The sequence below is a fragment of the Camelus ferus genome, chromosome 1 (assembly GCF_009834535.1).
Source record: "Camelus ferus isolate YT-003-E chromosome 1, BCGSAC_Cfer_1.0, whole genome shotgun sequence".
NCBI classification, from domain to species: domain Eukaryota; kingdom Metazoa; phylum Chordata; class Mammalia; order Artiodactyla; family Camelidae; genus Camelus; species Camelus ferus.
Window position 1 is genome coordinate 62,035,076 of NC_045696.1, and position 21,857 is coordinate 62,056,932.

At 32.0% G+C, this 21,857-nt stretch overlaps 1 protein-coding gene across 9 annotated transcripts in view; it reads right to left on the reverse strand.

Moving 5' to 3' along the window:
* Positions 1-21,857, reverse strand: part of DLG1 (discs large MAGUK scaffold protein 1) — a 228,975-nt gene that overhangs the window by 90,295 nt on the left and 116,823 nt on the right. For all 9 annotated transcript variants that reach the window (XM_032481581.1, XM_032481590.1, XM_032481574.1 and 6 more), the window contains 5 exons: positions 14,672-14,725; positions 5,932-5,982; positions 3,309-3,433; positions 1,498-1,667; positions 277-413 (listed from right to left, as the gene is read on the reverse strand). In XM_032481581.1, the coding sequence (XP_032337472.1) occupies positions 277-413; positions 1,498-1,667; positions 3,309-3,433; positions 5,932-5,982; positions 14,672-14,725 (537 nt within the window). The remainder of the gene's footprint in view (positions 1-276; positions 414-1,497; positions 1,668-3,308; positions 3,434-5,931; positions 5,983-14,671; positions 14,726-21,857) is intronic.

The window sequence follows — 21,857 nt, forward strand, 5'->3', positions numbered from 1 at the left end:
GTTATGAACCTAAGGATTATGATTAAACAATTTTGTGCATCCAAGCCTCTAACTCTTCAATAAACAAGAGAAAAAGAAAAGGAAAAAAAAGAAAAAAGAGGGGAGCTGGTAGAGGAAATGGAATTGGTAAGTGAAGATAGTAAAGAATTATTTTTCAGGTTTTGACTACTGACTCATCTAAATATCATTTAAACATTTTTGACATGCAGAAATTCCAGAGTCTGTCAGAAAAAAACATTAAAATGATTTTTAAAACAATGGATTTCTTATACTTACTGCTAAAAGTTTATCTCCAATCTGAAGTTTACCGTCTTTATGTGCGGCACCTCCTTCAATTATTTTGGTTACATAGATGCTATTATCTCCAGGAATATGTTGATTTCCAACACCTCCAGCAATGCTGAATCCAAGACCTGTTTGGAATACACTAGTTTCAGAATTTCACCAATAAACGTAAACTTAAGTCCAGAAAGAAATGGCTGAAAACTAGAAGGTGATAATTTTACTGAACTAATGTTTTTCAAAGTAGAAAAGAATCTATTTACCTACTTTTAAAACCCGAAGTATTTTGTAACCAGGGGATAATCCCAAATATATGGGCCCCTAGAGTCACAAGTAAATTCCTTTTCTTCCACCCTCCAAGTTACATCTTACAGTTTCTTTGTAAATGAATTTGTTAGTGCAAAGAGATACTGTAAAATTGTTTCACTTTTGTTTCCATCATAATTGTGTTTCTTAACTAACATTTTCAATACTTCCACAAGATTAAAACAATTGGGGGACACAGGGAACTATATTCAGTATTTGTAGTAATTTTTAATGGAAAAGGATATGAAAACGAATATATGTATGTATATGCATGACTGGGACATTGTGCTGCACATCAGGAATTGACACACTGTAACTGTACTTCAGTTAAAAAACTGGGGGAAAAATTTGTGGTGGTGGGCAGAACTAACAGCTTCAGGAATGTAGATGCTTCTGTTGTTTTTCAATATTCTATGAATTAATTTTAAATAAGGAATTTCAATAATTCATAAATCCCATAGCTTCAATGCCAGACAAACTTATAGCTCTCTATTCCTTTTCCATGAAGCCACAAATTAAAAACAGTATTTCAATTTATCCTCAATCCTATCCATGCTTTCAAAATTCAGAAATCACATCCTAACATTCCTTATTATAGATGTAACTACTGACACCCTAAAAAATATTTTCTTCTTTTAACTTATTTAGCCTGTGTACCTGCATTTAATTTACTTTGTAGATTAATGATTACAAGTTAATATCAACACTTGTATCAATGACTTCAAAGTGTTTACAAAGAATTCTACTCAAGACAAAAATCAGTAGAAATAAGAGAAATTCTAAAAATTCACTCAAGTTTTGCAGATTACCAGTATTGTTAGTTAGAATGTGTCATAAATAACTTCATAGTTACATCTTATTCAGCGATTTCTTACTTAGTAATTTGTTTTAGTTGGATTTACTTCATACCTTTAGGACCTTTAATGAGCTTTATTTCCATTATTTTTTCTGATACTGGTTTCCGTCTTTTTACATACAAGCGTACAATAGACCCTGCTTCTTTCAAAGCTTCAACTGCTTTGCTATGTGTTACATCACGAACATCTACTTCATTTACTCGCAATATACAGTCATTGACCCTGAGGAAAAAAGTATTCAAAATAAAAATTAAATATTAACAATTTAAATATCATTTCTTCACTCTGACAATTTTTCTTGTCATTTTCATTTTTTAAAATAGAGATTTATTAGAATTATTTATTAGAATAAACTGTATGTTCAATTCCAATGTATCAAATACTCATAGAAATACAAACATTCCCAAAGGGCCAGCAAAAGTAACAGTGCAAATAGATTATTATTCAAAATATTAATGACATTGTATGATTATGTATAGAAATTATGTATAGAAATTAAGATACTTTACCAAAACAGTAAATATTTACTTAGCATTAAACACATGCCAGGAACTTCTTTGAGTGTTTTAAGCCTTAAAACAACTTGTAAGGTAGATACATATTTATATCCCTATTTTACAGATGGAGAAAATGAGGCACAAAGAGTTAAAATAACTTTCTCAAGGCCACCCAGATAATGACTAACAGAGCAGTGATTCAAAGATAAGAAAACTGAGGCTAAGACTGAATAACTAGCTTATGGTCACAGAGATAGTAAGTGGCAAAACTGAGATTAATCCACTGATTTAACCCAAAATAAACCGATCTCAGTTTCAACTCCATGGTATTCCATCAGAAAACAAATTAAAAAATGGTCATTTCAAATTGGGCAGAGAAGGGGAACAAAACACAATTAAAATATTTAAATTGATGATGATAAACTTCTATATCCAATTAACTTTCTTTAGAGGAAAGAAATTCTGTATCTAAAGACAGTGATACCTTAGAGTTAGTACTATAGGTATGTTCTCCAGTGAAACAAATAGAGTATGTTAATTTTCACACAAGAATTACAAATAAAAGGCCAATAACAGAATCAGGAAGTAAATGTTTACATTTACATGAGTGGACAAATTATTAATTTTATATCTAATTTCATTAATATGCCACCTGTCATATCCAGTGATAAGTAAAGTTTAGAAACTGAAAAGCTGCATAAGGTACCAGCAGCCTTAAAATCAGAGGTTCTTTTTAACAGACTATACAAAAATCCGTAGTCCTAAAACTTCAGGAAACTCTCACCATGTATTAAAAAAACAAACAAGGGAATAGGAAAAGTGCCACAATCTATGGCATAAGGAAGTAATAAAGTATGCTGAAGATATCCTCTGTAATGGAAGGTTAAATTTAAACAAGAGAGCAATGTACATTTATTAAATTAAGAAAATATATTAATTTATTTAAAGTTTGCATAATCTTTACTCTTTGTGGTATGGGATTCAAACTCAGATATATATGATTGCTTGTATCTCAAATAAGTTTATATACCTGTTTCCCACCCAGAAAATACATGGAAAACATTTTGTGAAAGTATTTGAAAATATAACAGGAAAATCTATGATTTTTATAAATTTGCTCACAAATATTTAAACTATCAAACTTATTATTCAAAATGTTTAATTTCTAAGATAAAACTGAATTCCTAACTGAAAAGAGGAAAACAATGCTTAAAGCACAATGATTTCATTCATTCGATATTTGAGCATCTACCTTATGTTGGTTATTATGACAGTGTTTCTTATTTGTATTTATTCATTGTTCAGTCTGCCACAAGAAAAATATACAAAGTGGATTTAGTATCACAACATAAACTGCAAAACATACCGCAACCTTCCATCTTGGGCAGCTGCTCCCCCTGCAATAATTTTGGTAATGAAAATACTTGAGTCATCTCCAATGTGTGGGTTGTCTGTACCTCCTGCAATGCTGAAACCAAGCCCTGAATTTCCCTGGGGACAGAGGGAAAAAAATTTGAGACTGAATAAGAATTATCTTTATTGATAGGTTCCTGTCATTACGGGACCTAGAAACTGTACTAATACAGGGAACATACATCATAAAGGCATATGCATAGGGAATATGGTGATTCTAAAAATAAGAAATACAAGGAAAGCTCTTTTTTCTCTATGAATTAAGAGGTATTACTGCTAGGCAGGTAAGGTCGAAGAACAGGTACTAAGTACTTTTGGAGTCTGATCTACAGTTCTTTCTTGAAAAGTATGTGTGCAATTTGTCCTTGCAGAGGTGTCACTATTAGATCTCTTTCTTTTAGACTGCATCTTGCTCATGTTTGGTAAGGCAAATTGTTCCTAAGGAAAAAAAAACTGATGTGATCCTTCTGCTGCTATTAGTTCTATGTAGGCAATACCAATACATTATTTCAGCCTTTTACAAAAGGGATACTGGATGGTGCTTTTCTTCCGCTAACTCTGTCATCAGCTTATTTTAAAATGTATCAGCTAAGTAACACAGCCACCATCCTTGATGTGTTTAACCAAAGCACCTGACTAGCAAAAGGCTTTTTTTTTTTTTTTAAATATTGAAAACCCAACTGCAGAACATAACTTTGGTGAACTTTCTTGTCAGCAAAGTCAGTTTTGCCAAAACAGTGCTACTTCTTGCTTGTTTTTTGTACTGGATTTTTGAATAATATTTTCTTTGAAGAAAGGGTTCTACTGCTACAAAAAGGACAAGTGATCTAAGCAAAGGTATTAAATGTTTATTTTGCAAGAATGTTCTAACTCTGGCTTTCAGGAAGCTCAAATAAGCTGGCATACGTGAATCTATTACTTAACCGTTAGTATTAAATAGCTTAAACATTCACTGTACTATGATATGTCCTAAAACTCTATTTTAACTTTTTTTTAGTCTGAACTCTACAAGAGTTACTAGAGTATCAATAACTGTATGAATAAATTGTGTGGGGCTACCAATTTACTCAGGTATTCAAGTTCTGCTTTTTAAAAAATTGAGATATAATTACAAATAACTGTGTAAGTTTAAGGTATAAAACACATGCTGATTTGATACATTTAAATAGTACAGTAATGATTACCACTGTTATCAGCTAACAACTCTATGAGGTCACATGATTGTCATTTTTTGTGGTGGGAACATTTAAGATCTAGTCTCTTAGCAATTTTGAAATATGTAATACAGAACTGATGACCATATTTGCTATGCTATGCACTAGATCTCTGAAACTTACTCATCTTCTAGCTGCAGGTTTGTACCCTTTAACAACATTTCCCCAATTCTCGGAACTCAAGGTCTTTAGTCAGTGAAAAATACAATGTTCGGTTCTGACTAAATAAAGGAATTTAAAAGGTACTAGGAAAAAATTAAAAATGAGTAAGATAAAAGGGATAAGAGTCAAGAGATTTCAATAAAACTGGAAAAAACCAAAATGCCACATTAAAATGTGACATTAATACTGTTTACTTGTAAGATTCAGTCATCCACCTCACTTGAACAGGTGACCTAAATTCAGGAGTAGGCAATAAAAATCTATTATACATGTAAAAGATTCTTTCAGGTCTATTTTCACTCAGTCTATTCTGGCTTCAAACATAAATAAATCTAATTATACAGGATTTTAGTCTTAAACCTACATTCAGTTGCTTAGAAAATTTACTTGTATGGAACACTTCACCCCCAAAAATGCTGGTCAGACAAGGTGGTATTGCTAAAGTACAGTATAAATTGAGCAGATATTCTTAAGGAGAAAAATATATTAAGAAAATTTAAACATCTGAATTGTATCCTTATTTTCTGACTGGGGGAATTCATGAGAAGTTTTCAACAAAGTCTTTTCCATTAAATCTACGATTATTATTTTGCTGGGAAAGAAAACTGACAGAATGACCATGTTACTAGGATACTAAATACTTATTTAAAATAAATAATATTTTATTGTATGAAAAATAAATAAAAATAAAAACTGAGAAAAATCTGAGAAACTGTCAGCCTAGAGGAGCCTAAGGAGACATAATAACTAAATGTAATATGGTATTCTAGATGGGACCCTGGGAGAGAAAACCATAAAAACTAAGCAAATTCAAATGAAGCATAGACTTCAGTTAATAATAATGTATCAATATCGGTTCATTAGTTGAAATAAATGTATTCTAGTAACGCAAAATGTTAACAATAGGTGAGACTGAGTCCAGGGTAAATGGAGACTGACTGTACAACTTTTCTATAAATCTAAAAGTATGTTAAATAAAAAGTTTATTTTTAAAAAGATGTTATTAAAGAAAAGCAACATGTTCTGAAAAATGCCACAGCTAATTTTATGACATGTGGACTTATTAAAGAAATGAATACTATATGGTTCTGTTTTTGAACGATGATCTTCCTTGGATTCTATATGAAAGAGCAGTATATTTAATGAGTTCTTTAAAGCAACAAATTTATGCATAAAAACAAGATAATTAACAGTTTTTACCCTTTCAAGTGTGATTTCTTCATATTCATAATCTGCATCAGTGCCGTTAACCTAATGGGGGAAAAAGAAGTAGCACAGAAATTTAGAGTAAAATGTAAAATGGCAAGATATAATTTTGCACGACTTCTTAACGAAAAACGTTAAATATGATAGTAATCAAATAATACAGTTTCATTTTAATAATTTAAGGAAAGATTTCAAGGAATGCAAAAGTACAAATGTGATTAAAGAGTTGACATTCATGGTACTATGACTTTCAAATGCAGAAAGGGTACAGTTAGCTTTTAATACTAGTTGAATTCCTATTCTCATCTCTGCCTTAATCCATACATCTAATCAGTTGCCAATTCTTACTGATTTAAATACTTCATTTTTTGTTGGAAAGCCACCATCTCTTCATTTGCATTTCTATTACCTTTGTTCAAGCCTTTGTTAATCTCTTCTGGATTACTACAAATGTAATCTACCCCATCTCTTAGACTGGTATTCTACACTGCTCAAATCATTCTAATGTGTTTTACGCAGATGGATCTTTATGGAGCCCATATATAGTAACATACTTCCCCTAAAACGTTCAGAAACTCTCATACAAGACTGTATGAACTGACCCCAATCTATCACTCAACTTCATTCCTAACGTATGTTTCTCATGAGCTTATACACCATCAGATTTGAATGACTTGCTCCTTCCTTTACATATCCTGCAAGTTCCTACCTCCACATCTGTTACTTTAGTGCTTCCTGTCATAAATTTCAGTTATGTATTTCATGTTCAAGTTTGATTCACCATTCAAATTCCTGCTCACATCACAAAGACCAAGAATTTTCTCTCATTCCTTCTAATTTATTCCTTATACCCTCCTGGAAGAAGTAATTCCCACAGTGAGAGCCAATGGTGAAGGCTGAATAGTCCTTGGAATCAGATTAACTTGGATTCAAATCATTGCTTTAACATTTCTGGTGATATGAAGCCAGGGAAAATAATCTAGTCAGTCAAACAGGGACTGTGATAAACTGCATTCTCTAGATGCTACCTATCTTCCATGCTAACATGCTCTTTTGCAATATGGTTAAACCATCCTACCATCAAGCGATGTTATCTATTTCCCCTTCCTTTGGATCTAGGCAGATCCTAAATGAGCTCTGTTAAAAAGAATGTGGCACAAAAAATGCTGTGTGGTTTCTGAATCTAGGTCATGTGATGCCCTTGTATTGTTTGCCTTCGTCTTAGAATGCACTTTCTTAGAATCCAGAAGCTATAATGTGAGGAAGTTCAAGTACCTATGAGGAGATTCAAATGAAGGAGCAACAAGACCCCTGACCAATAACCCCAGGTGCACTTCTAACCAGCAGCTAGCACCAACTGCTAGCCATGTGAATGAGGCTATTTTATTTTGGATCTTCCAGTCTTTTCCAGTGCCCCACTCAAGATCATGTAAAGCAGAGCTATCCACTTAACCCAGAAAATCATCAGAAATAATGAATTAATTTTAAGCCACTAAGTTTCAGGGTGATTTGTTATACAGCAACAGAATAATGAAACAACAGAATAATGAAATCTATGTAAGCTACTTTGTTTTCTTTACCATACTATAAGAAAGCAACCTCTAATTCAGATCCAATTCAGGAGCAAGGGGTTCTTTTCTTGAGGGCTTTTGAAACTCATCTCTACTACTTTTTTGGGTTCTTAATTCTTATGGCTCTAATGGATTCAGACCTAATTGCTACTTTGTTTTATTTTCTTTTTAACCTGAAGAGATTTTCTTGTTTTTGAAATGATGTGTTATAAATAAACAAATAAACATATTAATCTATGCTTTCTGTGCCTGTACAGTGCAGCAGGATTATACATATGCATATCCTGCCAACTTTACTGGAAGTTCCTTTTTATGAGTAAAAATAAAACCCTTATCTGCAGTTCCTGTTCTAAAGGTTATTTGTACCATTTTTAATTTTTTTTTTGCTAAAAGTCTACCAGTCTTTATCAAAGAAGTAGTTTTAACATCGTTAATTTATTAAATTTTATGTTATTTTTCTGCTTTTATTTTTATCAATTCTTTCTTTAGACTTTTTAAAGCTTCCTAAGTTGAATGCCCAGTTATTTATGCTTATTACTTTTTTCTATTTTTAAAAACACCCATTAAAGTTAATAAATTTTTCTCAGCATATGGCTTGGCCAAATCCCAAAACTGCCACATTGGCCTCTATATTTGTTCATTTGTTTATTTCTAAAAAGCCTGAAATTTTATTCTGGAAAACATTTTCAAGTCTGTACTTATACAGCTCTTCTGGTGTTAATATGCAAAATTTTTGGTTGTGACCTCATAATTTCTGCTTTAAGGAATTTAAGATTTCCACCATTAAGCTTTCTCAAAAGCTAGGTATTTAGTAAATGTCCCTGACACTTAATGTCAACTCATGATTTACTGATATCTGGTAAGGATTACAGGTAGCATGGAGTGATTTTAAAAAGGTAAAAAGTTAGAGGGCCATATGAACCCCAAATGACTTTATTCCTAAACCTTCAATAACTTGCAACTGATAATTTCATGTATAGAGAAAATTCAATAACATCATTAAACACATTCAAACTGGGCTTCTAAATGCCAAGAGCACATTACCAAACCCACAAATTATCACTTCATTAAAGCAAAAGTAAAAAAAAAAAATAATAAAAAGAGCCAATGTTGGTGTAATATTTTGAAAAACAATACGGCTTCCAGCAAAACCACAAAATGGTTGGTTTGCTTAGTTTTCCTTTTATAGTATCTTTACAAAATGTGGCTTCCAAAAGGAAAGAAATGCTTGGCTATTGGGTTTATTACTCTCAATTAACAGGATAAAGTGAAAGATAAAATTAGAGAAGAAAGAACAATTTTTAGATAAAATATTACAGATAAGACATCTGAGTTTTTTTCCCTTTAAAAACAGAAAATAGATTTAGAACACTTCTTGAGAACTGTCATTGCTATTACTTCCTAGTTTTGTAGTCCTATTAACAAATCAGTATTGTGTATGGGGGGGAAGGGTGAAAGCTGTAGAAGAAACTAGAAGTGGACTGGGGCCTGATTGTGAAAGGTCTTGAATGCTTTCCTGATGAATGAAAAACATTCTCGAAAGTTTTGAGCATCAAGTAAGTTTACTAGATTTTCCAGAAAAAGAACCGTGGCAGTATAACAGAAATAGAGAGAAACCAGAGAAAAGTAAACTGGTAAAGAAGTTATGGCAACACTTTGGGTAAAAGGCAAAAATTCCAAAGACATTTAAGAATAGCTGGTAAATTCCTCAATATTTAAAAAAAAAAAATCTTAATCTTAGTGGGGAAAAAGCTTCATAAAGCCATAACTAAGAACTAAGAACAGCTGATCTATATAAACTTGATCAGAGAAAAAAAAAAAACAGATTATATAACATATAGCAAAGGTGAGTTTTATTCCACTTATCTAATCTGGTTTGGGACCAGAACTGAGCTACCTTAACTAAATTATGTTTTATAATATGTCTTATTATCTGGTAGGGAAATCACCCACAATACTTTTCTTTTAAATTTTACTTAGTTATTCTTGAGTTTTTAACTTTTCTATATGAACACTGTCCAAAAGAAGTTTCTGTGATGATGAAAATGTAATATAATCTACCTTGTCTAATGTAGGAGTTACTATCTACATATGGTTACTGACTGCTTAAATTGTGACCAGTGCAACAGAGAAACTATATTTTAAATTTTATTGAATTTTAATCAATTTAAATTAAATTTAAACACCAACATGTGGCTAGTGGCTACTATTTTTGGATGGCACAGCTCTAGATGAATCATTAAGTCCAACTCTATCCCTCCAAAACACACACACACATTCTCTCTCCTCCTTCTGCCTCCCTTTCCTCTCTCCTCCCCTGACCTGAAACACACATTCTCTTTTTTGGTGCTATGCTTGGCACTATACCAAATTTATACATTAATCTTGGAAAAATTATGACCTCAACTTTATCTTCCTGTTCAGCAACAAATTCTCTTCTGTACTTACTCAGGTATTCTCTTACGCCATCAGTAAAGCTGTGTAGTTTTCTTACTACAAACTCTATACATTTCCTATTAAGCTAATTGCTAGGTATTTTGTATTTTTGTTGATAGAATTAATGGACTCATTTTCAAATGGTTGTTGCTAGTATATTGGAATAGCATTTATTGTGTAACTTTCAAGTTGTATAAGCTTTCTAAAAAATATGATTTGCTTTAGTTATGGATAACATGCCATAAAGAAGCAGAAGAAAATTTATAATACATATATCCTCAGTCCCTTATTCCCAAAGATTTTAATTTTCTAAACAGCCTGCACTAATATATCCAAACAGGACACACAGATCCTAATACATAATAGGTATAAGATTGTTTAAAGGAAGATAAAAAGAAGTCTAATTTATTAATTCCCTGTCATTTAGGTGCAATTTAGGTTCTAACTATAGAGTAATATAATGAAATTCAAGATTTTATTTATCAACATTCATATGACTATTAATGCATAATCTCAGGCAATTAAAAACCTCAAAGTCTATATCACCATAAGGTAAGAATCTAAAAATAAAAATGTATTTGAGAGAAGAAAATTTTCTTCCTAATGAAATACGAACATTACTAAATATAAAGTATTAACCCCCAAAGAATTAAAAAATTTCCCTAAATAATGAACAGCCATTAAGCTAAATTTTAAAATACTGCAGTCATCAATTACACTACACATGCTGAAGCTTTCAGTATATAGAAAGTTTCCAAAGCAAAATTAAATTTTCCTAACCATCACTCTTCATGGTCTGTCATAAAGAAAATAAGGATAGAGGAACAGATGGGAATTATTTCAACAAATTACTTCATTTCTATCTCATTACTGGACCAGTAAGAACTCTAGAATTTTTGCTTTTAATTTTGCCTTCCCTTAACATTCTACTGTTTAGGAAAGGAACAGGCCTGAACAGAGAGAGATTCAAATCCAATGACAATGAAGTTATAACCTCAATTAATACTTTATTATTATTATTTTTTAACTGAAGTATAGTTGATTTACAATGTTGTGTTAGTTTCTGGTGTACAGCGTAGTGGATTAATACTTAAAATTGAGTATAATATATCATACTTAATGGTAAAAGACTGAATGTTTTCTCCCAAGGATCAGGAACAAAACTAGTTGCAAAAGCAACTTCTATTAAACATTTTAATGGAGGTTCAAGCCAGGGGAATTAGGCAAGAAAAATAACTAAAAGGCATCCTGATTGGAAAAGAATAAGTAAAACTATCTTTGTTTGTAGAACATGATCTTACATAGAAAATCCAAAGGAATGTACACACAAAAAACCATTAGAGCTAAAAGAGTTTATTAACATTGCAGGATAGAAGGTCATACCCCCAAATTCATTATATTCCTATACACTAGTAATGAAAAATCCCTAATAAAATCATGAAAAGAACTCCATTTACAATAGCATTAAAAGAATAAAATACTTAGGAATAAATTTAACAGAAGAAGTGTAAGACATGTACACTGAAAATTATAAAACATTATTAACAGAATTAAAGATGTAAATGAATGGAAAGACAGTCTGTGTTTGTGGACTGAAAGACATAATATTGATAATATGACATTAATCCCCATATACTTGTCTACCAATGCTTACCACAGCATTATTCATAATATCCAAAAGTGGAAATGACCCAAGAGTCTGTCAAGAGAAGGATGAATAAACAAAATGTGGTGTGTACATATAATGAAAAATAATTCAGCCATAAAAAGGAATGAAGTTCTGACATGCTACAACATAGGTGAACCTTGAAAACATTATGCTAAGTGAAAGAAGCCAGACACAAAAGGCCACATATTGTATAATTCCATTTACATGAATGGACAAAGCCAAAGAGACAGAAAGTAGATAGTGGTTGCCAGGGGATGAGGTAAGGGCAGAATGAGGAGTGACTACTAATGGGTACAGGGTTTCCTTACAAGGTGATGAAAATGTTCTGGAAATTTGAAAGTGGTGGTGATGGCACAATGATGTGAATAACTAAAATCACTGAATTGCACACTTTAAAAGAGTAGATTTTGTGGTATGTAAATATCTCAAGAAAAAAATTTTTCTAAGGTGAAACAGCTGAAAAAGGAAAGATATAATACAAATTCAAGTTGAAACAATGAGCTAATCCATTTTAAACATTATGCCAACAAAAGATAAAAAGTTTATTAACACATCATGCTAGTGGGGGGTAAAAATATTGATAATTTTTGTTGAAGTATAAATGGGTATAACTCTATGAAGTGTGACTTAGCAATAATGATCAAATCTAAAACTTGACACACTGAGCAATCTATGCATATGAATATATTCTGATTATACAGCTGCATATACACAGAAAAGTATACAAAAATTATCAGTAGGGCATTGATTTTTATATGGTAAAAGTTTAAAAACAACACATATGCTTGCATTTGCACAGAATGTTTATAGAAGGATATAAATATATACACAAAATTACTAATACTTAACGCCTTGGGCAAGACGAACTGGAAGACTGGGAGCAGGGGTGGAAGAAAGATTCACTTTTCACCAGATACACTTTTATCTATTTAAAATTTTGTACAATGTATATGCATTACCTTGTTCAATAATTACTTAATTTTGGGAAGTGTGGTGATGACAGTCAGGAAAAAAAAACGTGTTCTAAGGCAACAGCTGCAATTTTTATTTTTATTCATTGATACATAGCTAGTATTAAATGATCAGGAATTAACAAAGGAATAGTAAGTTTGAAAACCATTCAGGGATATATTTTAAGTTTCAGAATTAAACTAAATAGTCATAAAGAATAGTTACTACTTAAATATTTTACAAAGTGTTCTTTAAGAATGATAAAGTAGCACACTCTGACAAACCTTGCTTAAAGTAATTGGAATTTATCTTATTTCCTTATGTAAAGAAAAGGGTTAATACATCAGGCCTAAGGCTCTATCTCTAGAAGAGTTTAAGCAGGCATTTGGGAAATTGATTTTGGCAGTGTTCCTATCATTCCCTAACTGAAAAGGTTATTTACTATAGCTAGATTTTGCAGAGACAATGCATTTTTTGCTGAACACCTGCTTTCCTTCTGAGAGCTTGGAAATTTGGTATGTGCTGGACAGAGGGTGCCTATGTGACCAACAGCCAATAAACAACTTCAACTGGAGTCCATAATGGGCTTCCTTGGGCAGAAAAACTGCATACATGTTGTTGCATTTTCATTGCTGGGGAAAAGAGCATTTGGTGTGACCCATCTTGGGAGGAAGAAAGTGGAAGGAAACCTAAACATGGATTCCTCTAGACATACAGCCCTGTAATCTGACTGTAGATCCCAACTTATCCGTGACTTATCACATGGCTGTAATAAATCTTATCCATGAGTACTATATTCTGAGCCTTGTGAGTCTTAGCAAATCTCCCAATATGGATAGTGGCCCCAGCATATCTTGCTCAGCAGGAACATTTTTTTTTTAATAACATGTCATACAAACCTGAAATTAAACAACTTTTACTCTAAGTTGGCTGCTTCTATGGAAATCTTGCTTTTAATTTGTTGATATTTCTGCTAAAATGCATGTGTATTTATTTTCTTTGATATCATTTTCTTCTATATTAACCTTTCAGTTGAAAGGGTTTTAAAATCAAAATATTTAATGACCGACTCTGCCCTTAAGCAAAACATAAGTCAACAGAAGAAAACAGTGAGAGAGAAAGAAATGTGAAGAAGAAAATATTGACAGAAGAACGAACAAAATTCTGCTTAAGTATTCTGTATCAGTGTGAAAGGTGACATTGCCTGCAAAGAGTATTTTTGGTTCGTATTACGTATTATTATTTGAAGTTTTCAAAAATCCCCCCAATTTCTTGTAGTGAGCTGTAATGGAAAAGAATCTGAAAAAAAATATGTATGTGTAAGTATAACTGAATTGCTTGCTGTACACATGAAACTGATATTGTAAATAGACTATACTTCAGTAAAAAATAAGAATATAAAAAGTTCCCCCAAATTTGATATATCATATAAATAAAACAGAATAAAAAGCCAAGTAAAATGTTTTAAAGCACAGACTGAAATTAACTACAATTCGAAAATAGAAGAAAAAGATTTTTACAGTCTACCATATTATGTACCATTTGACTTTTTAAAACAGTGCAGGCACTACTTCTAAAACATCTCCAAAGATATTTTACCTTGGGGTGAAAAATGTTAGATTCTGTTGTTCTGGCTACTTACTTTAAGGGAGGAAGTTTTGTTTTGTTTTTTTAAACAAAATAAGTTTAGAGACAAGCACTAATCAACTTAAAGTCATAAAATTATAACTAATTATTTTAACATGTGAACACACATATAAACCTGGTCACTAAATCTAGTCACCCAATTAGACTTCAAAAATGATTCTGAACATATGGCATTGTGTAAATGACCACTGGCCAGAGACAGCCTTTAGTGAAAGTTATTCATTTTAATTTAAAAATAAAACCATAAATCTCTATTTCAACATTTCTGCTTTGTACAAGTATAGAAAAAACCAACCAAAAATGGACAAAATTGCTTCATTTACTTTAGTAATTACAGCTCAGTGATAGAATATTATATTTATAATGCATTAGAGAAAATAATTCTGTGATCTTTGTACCTGTTTCAAAACCTAAACAGGAAAAACAGAATTATTTAAATGTGGGGAGGAGTGGAACTTACGTAAGTTGATGTTTCCAAGCTATCTGTGTTGACCAGTACTGGAGGAGGATTTGCCTTAAAGAAAGAATTGTAAATGTGTTAGGCTTAATATGAGAATTCACATATTACACATTAACATTCACAAATGTTAGAAACATATGAAAGATCTGCTATTTCTTAAAATTATAATTTTACATAAATTCCACATGTTAAACAATGCATACGGTTTCTAGCACCAATGGAAGAATTAGGTATAGGCAGTTAAGTGATACTTGCTTTTGAGAAATAAATGATTACTTCTGCTAAATCAGACACAATTTTCTTAAGATTTGCAAAGAAGTTTACCAAGCCTTCTCAGAAAATCCACAAATATTCTCTAGTATAACAAATAACTGCAAATTGCTTAGAATTCATTTGCTATTCTAGTGTCAAGGATCCCATGAAGAGTCCAATCATTTTATCATCCAGAAAAAAAAAATTCTGACCCACACCGAACTCTGTTTAAACACCCACACACCCCCACACACAAAAGCCATACAAAGAAATCAATTCCAAACTTAACAGAATACTGGAAACATACTCAATGTAAAAGCCATCAATTATGATCAACTACAATGACTGCTTTCCATCTGTTATTCTAGACCACTCACAAATCAATAATGGTCAAAAAGCAAAACAAAACAAAAAACCAAGTAGAATAACATAGGTCTAATTCGACTGAAAACAGCTTGGTCTATTAAGTAGGTGCAATTAAGTTTAAAGAATAAAACACAATTAATACCAAATAAAAAACATACCAGACCATACCAGAAGACTGATGTTATTCCTTTTAAAATTATCTTTCTTCTGTATATTTAAGAGCATAAAAGTACAAAGTCAAATGACATTTTCAGAGAATCAAAAAGATGATTATCCTTTAAGTAAAGTTTAAGATATGTTTATAAGCATTAACACTTCTTCTATTCCATTAACTAAATAAATAATCAGACATAAAAGTTGCATGAAAGAAACATTATATACAAAATAACCATTTTCTTCCAAGCATAAGGGCTTTTCTAACAGATGGATATTCAAATGTTTTATATTATTTTCAGCAAGTACTAGATCTGTATGATCAAATGATAAAATGCTAAAGACAATACGTTTACATGCTTAAATAATTGTACAGTATGCATCTGAGCTACAGGAAGCAGCAAGTTAAAAATGAGTAGGAACAAGGATATACTGTATAACACAGGGAACTATATTCAGTATCTTTTAATAAACTATAGTGGAAAATAATCTGAAAAAAAAATATATAACTGAATCACTGCTGTACAGCTGAAACAATTAAAAAACCTGAAAAAACAAACAAAAGTGAATAGGGAATATTTTATTAAATATAAACATGACATTAACTACTTTATGTGCATAACTACTATATATACCTTTGAATATAATAGTCTATTTTCAAACAACTCAGTGAAAACCAAACCTAATAGGTAAAAATACCATTTGTGAGATAGCTATTTAAGTATAGCGAGTCAAAACGTTTGAGATTTTACAAATATTTGAAATTGTTCCTTTTCCAATGACATATTGAGATTCTGCAAATTGATAATATTTTAATTCATTAAAAAATTAATGGTACAACTTCATCTTATTTTGCTTAAGCAATTACAGAGGTGGGCAAGAAAGAATAAGGCTATTTAAAGTTACAAAGAAGTTACATTCTTCAAAAATTATGGCAAGAAAACCATTTGGTCCCCTCTGCTCATTTATTACCAAAAATAGTGGAAAAAGTTGGTTTTTTATCAAAATCAAATTTATACTAAAATTATCACAATATAGCTCTGCTCATGATCACGAACTCATCATCACTGTATACAAGTTATCTTGATTTTAGTCATAGAAAGATCTATGTGATATTTGAAATACATAGAAATGAAATGATACAAAGTGTTAAATCTACTTCAAACTAAAACAATGACAATGAGAGGTTAGAAGGAGGGGTTATGGTTCATAAAAGAGTGCATGAGTTGAAGGCTTTTGTACTTGGGTGATAAGTATACATGGGAATTCAATGTACTACTCCCTTTACATTTGAGGATTTTTGAATTTTTTCATAAAATACAGCAATCATAAAATACGGCAAAACAATTATATTGAGTCAAGTACTTAGTGTGAGAGGTTAATAACTAAGGCAGTTGTGAAATACAGGTTAGAGTTGCTATTAAGATATTAGCATTCATGTCATAAAATTAATTTCAGTTTTAAAGTTCAGTTCTGAATAAAGAATAATACAGACTAATAAAAAGAATTTATAATTCTGACTTAATAGATATGATGAGGTAACTAACATATGTACAATAAGTTAATTTGTAGATGTATGTTGGAATTAATATGAGTGAATGATCATACTTGAAGAGAAACCATGGGATTAAAGGACTTGAAATTGAACAAAAACTAGGAATGTTCACATTGGGGATTAAGTAAGAATTTCAGTTAAAATTAATGTCAGGAGGAATTCAGCTCTTTTGAGCACAAGCAGGCCCATTTTCTTTGCTTGGCCCTGCAATAAACCTTTCTCTGCTACAGAAAAACACAACCACACACATACACAAAAACAAAAACCCCTAAAGTCAGGATAAGACAACCTAGCAATTTTTAAAAGACATGTCACAAAATACGGCCTAAAATAACAGCCTATATAAGTGAAGCTCAAGAGGTATGATGTGATGACCTCAAGTTTAGCCACCCAAAATGATAAAAGTATTTAAGACTGTTAGCAGGTAGAAAATTAAAACATTTACTGTGGAATACATTACACCCTGACTTACTAACTTGAGATCTTCCAAATTCTTTTATTACAGCATACAGAAATGGTATCTGACAAAGTAGTACTCCATTCCCCTTAAATTCGGAGGTGGCAGGAATGGGGCAACACAAAAGGCTTGGAGGGTATGATGCACAACTCAGAAAGAGACAATACTCTAGCACCAAATCTGAAGAATAGGCTACTTCTGAAGGAAGAGATACATAAAAGTTTGGCCATGGAATCTGCTACTTTCAGACAGCTGAAGTAAAGGACACTAAAAATCAGTAGCAAATCTGGCTAGCTTACTACCTTGGGATCTGTAACCAGGACAGAGGGCAGCAGAACAGGTAACACAGAATTATCTGCTTTACTTAGGGAAGAATTTAAACAACAGCAACAAGACTTGAGAAGAATCTACGTGAAAGTTATTTCCAATGAAGAAAAACCCTTCTCTGCACCTCAGTTTAAATGACACTTATGAAATAGTTCTAGATCTCTCTACCTCACTCTATCATTCAGTGGCTTTGAATGTACAAGTAAATCACAAGGGTTATTGAAATTTATTTTCTCCATCTATAAAGAGACTGCAAAACATGCCTTTAGCCATGAGGACTGTGTGAGGACCCAGTAAAGTAACATAAAAGAAAATACGTTGTAAACCACAGAAATCTACTGCTAATCTATTATTTACTAACAATACATAACATTGTATATGTTTTAACTTAGAAAATAATGAAGTCCTATATTTCACTTAGAAATGGGGGGTAGTTAGTAAAGGGGAGGGATATACCTGAAAGAGAAGCTAACAAATCTCTAAAGAATCTGACCAAAGTATTAGTAACAAGACGTAAACATAATTCTGCTCATCCAACTTTTACTACTTTATTTAGTTAATAAAAGGCCTCACAGGGTCTGCTGCTGTAACATACTGCAACGTTCTTATATCATTTCAGAGGGCAATATTATATTTTAAAACATTTGTGTTAAAATAATTCTAAGATCTAGTTATTTAATAGGCCAAAATTAGGAGTTCAGAAAATGCTTTTAGGCTGTACACTGTATTTCTCCTTCTTAGCATTTATCAAAGTTTCATTATGTTATTGGTTTACTGTCTTGCTCTTTCTCCCCTACTAAATTATAAACAAGCGTTTTTCAAATGCAGAACTCACAAACCCCAGAAAGTACATCTTGGATTCTAATTTGAGACACACTGCATTAAAAGTTAAATGCTATCACTTAGGTGAACGCTGCAAGTTAAAATGACTGTAAAAACAAATAGGATGAATTCTGGGAAGATGGCAGAACAAGACCCACAAATTTGTCTCTTCACCTAGGTAACAACTGCACTGGCAGAATGCAACTGCCAGTGTGATGTAACTATTTTGGAATTCTGTAGTCTGTTGAAGGCCTGGAACTTCCAAGGGAAGTATTAGGCGGCAAATTGTGGTTCATCCAGTCAATTTCAGCTCTTAGCACAGTAGCAGCTACTCAATTCCCACCCCTCAGCCCTGTTACCAATAGCTGTGCAAGTGTTTCTGGAGCAGCTGGCACAAAGCTTGCACAAGCCAGGAGTGGGGAAAGGGGTGGGTGGAAAAAAAAGATTCTGTCCTCCAAATATAGGGAATCTGTGCTTTGATTGCTGCTTCTGATCATGGAGGTGCAAAGAGGCAGTAGCCACTGTTGTTGAACCTCCCTCAATTGATGTAATCCCTCCCCCTCTGGCTAAAGTGACTTCCAGGAGATTTAAAGAGCAAGCACCTCCTCCCACAATTTCATTTTTTCTCTTTTTCCCCTTTTGAGAGCCAGACACTGAAGATTAGAATATTCAAAAGCAACCACATATATGAGGGAAATTAGAAAGTCACTGTGTATGCCTGGAGAAGGTGCAGGCACAGAAAAAAACTTGAGAAGACCTTAAGGTTATATCATAGGCTGATTTTCAGCAGAGAAATAGCCTACAGCAATCAAAAAACCAAAACCAAACCAAACCAAAACAAAAACCCCCCAAACCCCAGTAAACTCTAGGAAAGAAGAGAATCTGATTTCCAGAGAACTCATAAGATTCAAACTTTTCATTTTCAATAACAACAACAAAAATCACAAGGCATGCAAAGAAACAGGAACATATGACCAATTCAAAACAGCAGGAAAAAAATACTCTCAAAAAGAGCTGCTGGCATATCCACTAGAAAAATTATTTAAAACTATATTAAAGATATCCAAAGAACTAAAAGACAAGAGGAACAAAGTGAAGAAAAATGACATAAGAACAAAATGGAAAAAACAACAGAAGATAAAAAGCCTAAAGAGAAAACAAGAAAATTCTGAAAAGTATTAATAACTGAAATGAAAAATTCGTTGGAGTGATTCAAAGGCAGATTTGAGCAGGGAAAAGAATCAGGGAATTTTTTAAGACGGACAACATAAATTATTAAGTCTGAGAACAGAAAGAAAAGGCAGAAGAAAAGTGAGCAGAGTCTAATGACTTGTGGGTCATTATTAAGCAGACCAACATACACACTGTGGGAGTCCAAGAAAAAGGAGAGCGTGATCAAGGGGCAGAGAGAATATGTGAAGAAATAATGACTATAACATTCCCAAATTTGATGAAAGATATGACTATAAACATCTAAAAAAGTTTAACAAACTCAAGGTAGGGTGAACTCAAAGAGATTCACACTCAGACATATAATCAAACTGCTGAAAGACAAAGGAAATTATGAAAGCAGCAAGAAAAAGTGGCTCAGTATGTAAGTCATCCTCAATAAGACTAACAACAGATTTCTCATTAGAAACTCTAGAGATAAGAAAGCAGTGGGGTGGTATATTCAAAGTGCTAAAAGAAAAACACTGTCAACTAAGAACCCTGTACCTGGCAAAATTATCCTTCAACTATGAGGGAGAAATTAAGACATTCCCAGATAAACAAAAGCTAAAGGAGATCATTACCAATAGACTGGCCATGAAAGAAATACTAAAGGGAACCCTGCAGGTTGAAATGAAAGGAGACAAGACAATAACTCAAGATGTTTGAAGAAATAAAGATTTTGATAAAGATATATACAAAAAAGCTAGTATTATTGTAACAATGGTTTGTAACAATTTTTTTGTCATCTACATGATTTAAGAGACTAATATTTTAAATTATATTTTAAAAATTAGTCTAAAAGCTAATTACTAGTAGAGAAGTAAAGCCAACATTAGTAAATAACTAAAATCAATTATCAGTCCAAAAGCTAGTATTGTAGTAACTTTGCTTTGTAATTCTACACTTGTTTTCTACATAATTTAAAAGACAAATGCATTTAAAATTTATTAGCTTATGTTCTTCTACCTACAATGTATAAAGATGTAATTTTGTGACATTAACAACCGAAAGGGGTGGGGATGGAACTGTTAAAAAGAGCAGAGTTTTTGTATATTATTGAAGTTAAGCTGGTATAAATTCAAATTAGAGTGTTACAATTTTGGGATAGTCAATATAATCTCTATAGTAACCACAGAAAAAATAGCCAAAGAATATACACAAAAGGAAATGATAAAGGAATTTAAACATTCCACTACAAAAAAATTTATTTTACAAATAAAAACCAAGACAGTAATTTAGGAAGGAATTTATAATTTATAAGGAATACAGAAAACAAATAGCAAAATGAAAGAAGCCCCTCCTTATCAGGAATTACTTTAAAAGTAAATGGATTAAACTCCTCAATCAAAAAAAATTGAAAGAATGGATAAAAACACATGTCCCAATCATATGATGCCTACAAGAGACTCCCTTGTGATCCAAAGACACAAGCAGGTTAAAAGTGAAAGAATGGAAAAACATATTCCATGCAAATGGTAAACAAAAGCCAGGAGTGACTACACTAATATTAGACAAAATAGAATTTAAATGAAAAAAGTTACAAGAGACATTCAATACCTTGCAATAACCTATAATGAAAAAGAATATGAAAAAGACTATGTATACATGTGTGTATGATTCAATTGTTGTGCTGTATACCAGAAACTAGCACATTGTAAATCAACTATACTTCAATAAAAAAAGTTATGAGACAAAGGACATTACATATTAATAAAAAGTTCAATGTAGCAAGAAGATATAACAATTACAAACATTTGTATGCCTAATGACAAGCCATCAAAATCTATGAAACAAAAAATGACAGCATTAAAGAGAATAGATACTTCTACAACAACAGTTGGAGATTTCAATGACCCACTCAAAATAATGTGTAAAATAACCAGACAAAACATACGTAAGGAAGTAGAAGACTTAAAGGACACAATAAACCAACCAGAACAGACATATTTAGAACACTCTGCCCAACAACAGGATACATTTTTCTCAAGTGCCTTGGAGTTATCTTCCAGAATAGACCATATGTTAGGTCACAAATTATGCCT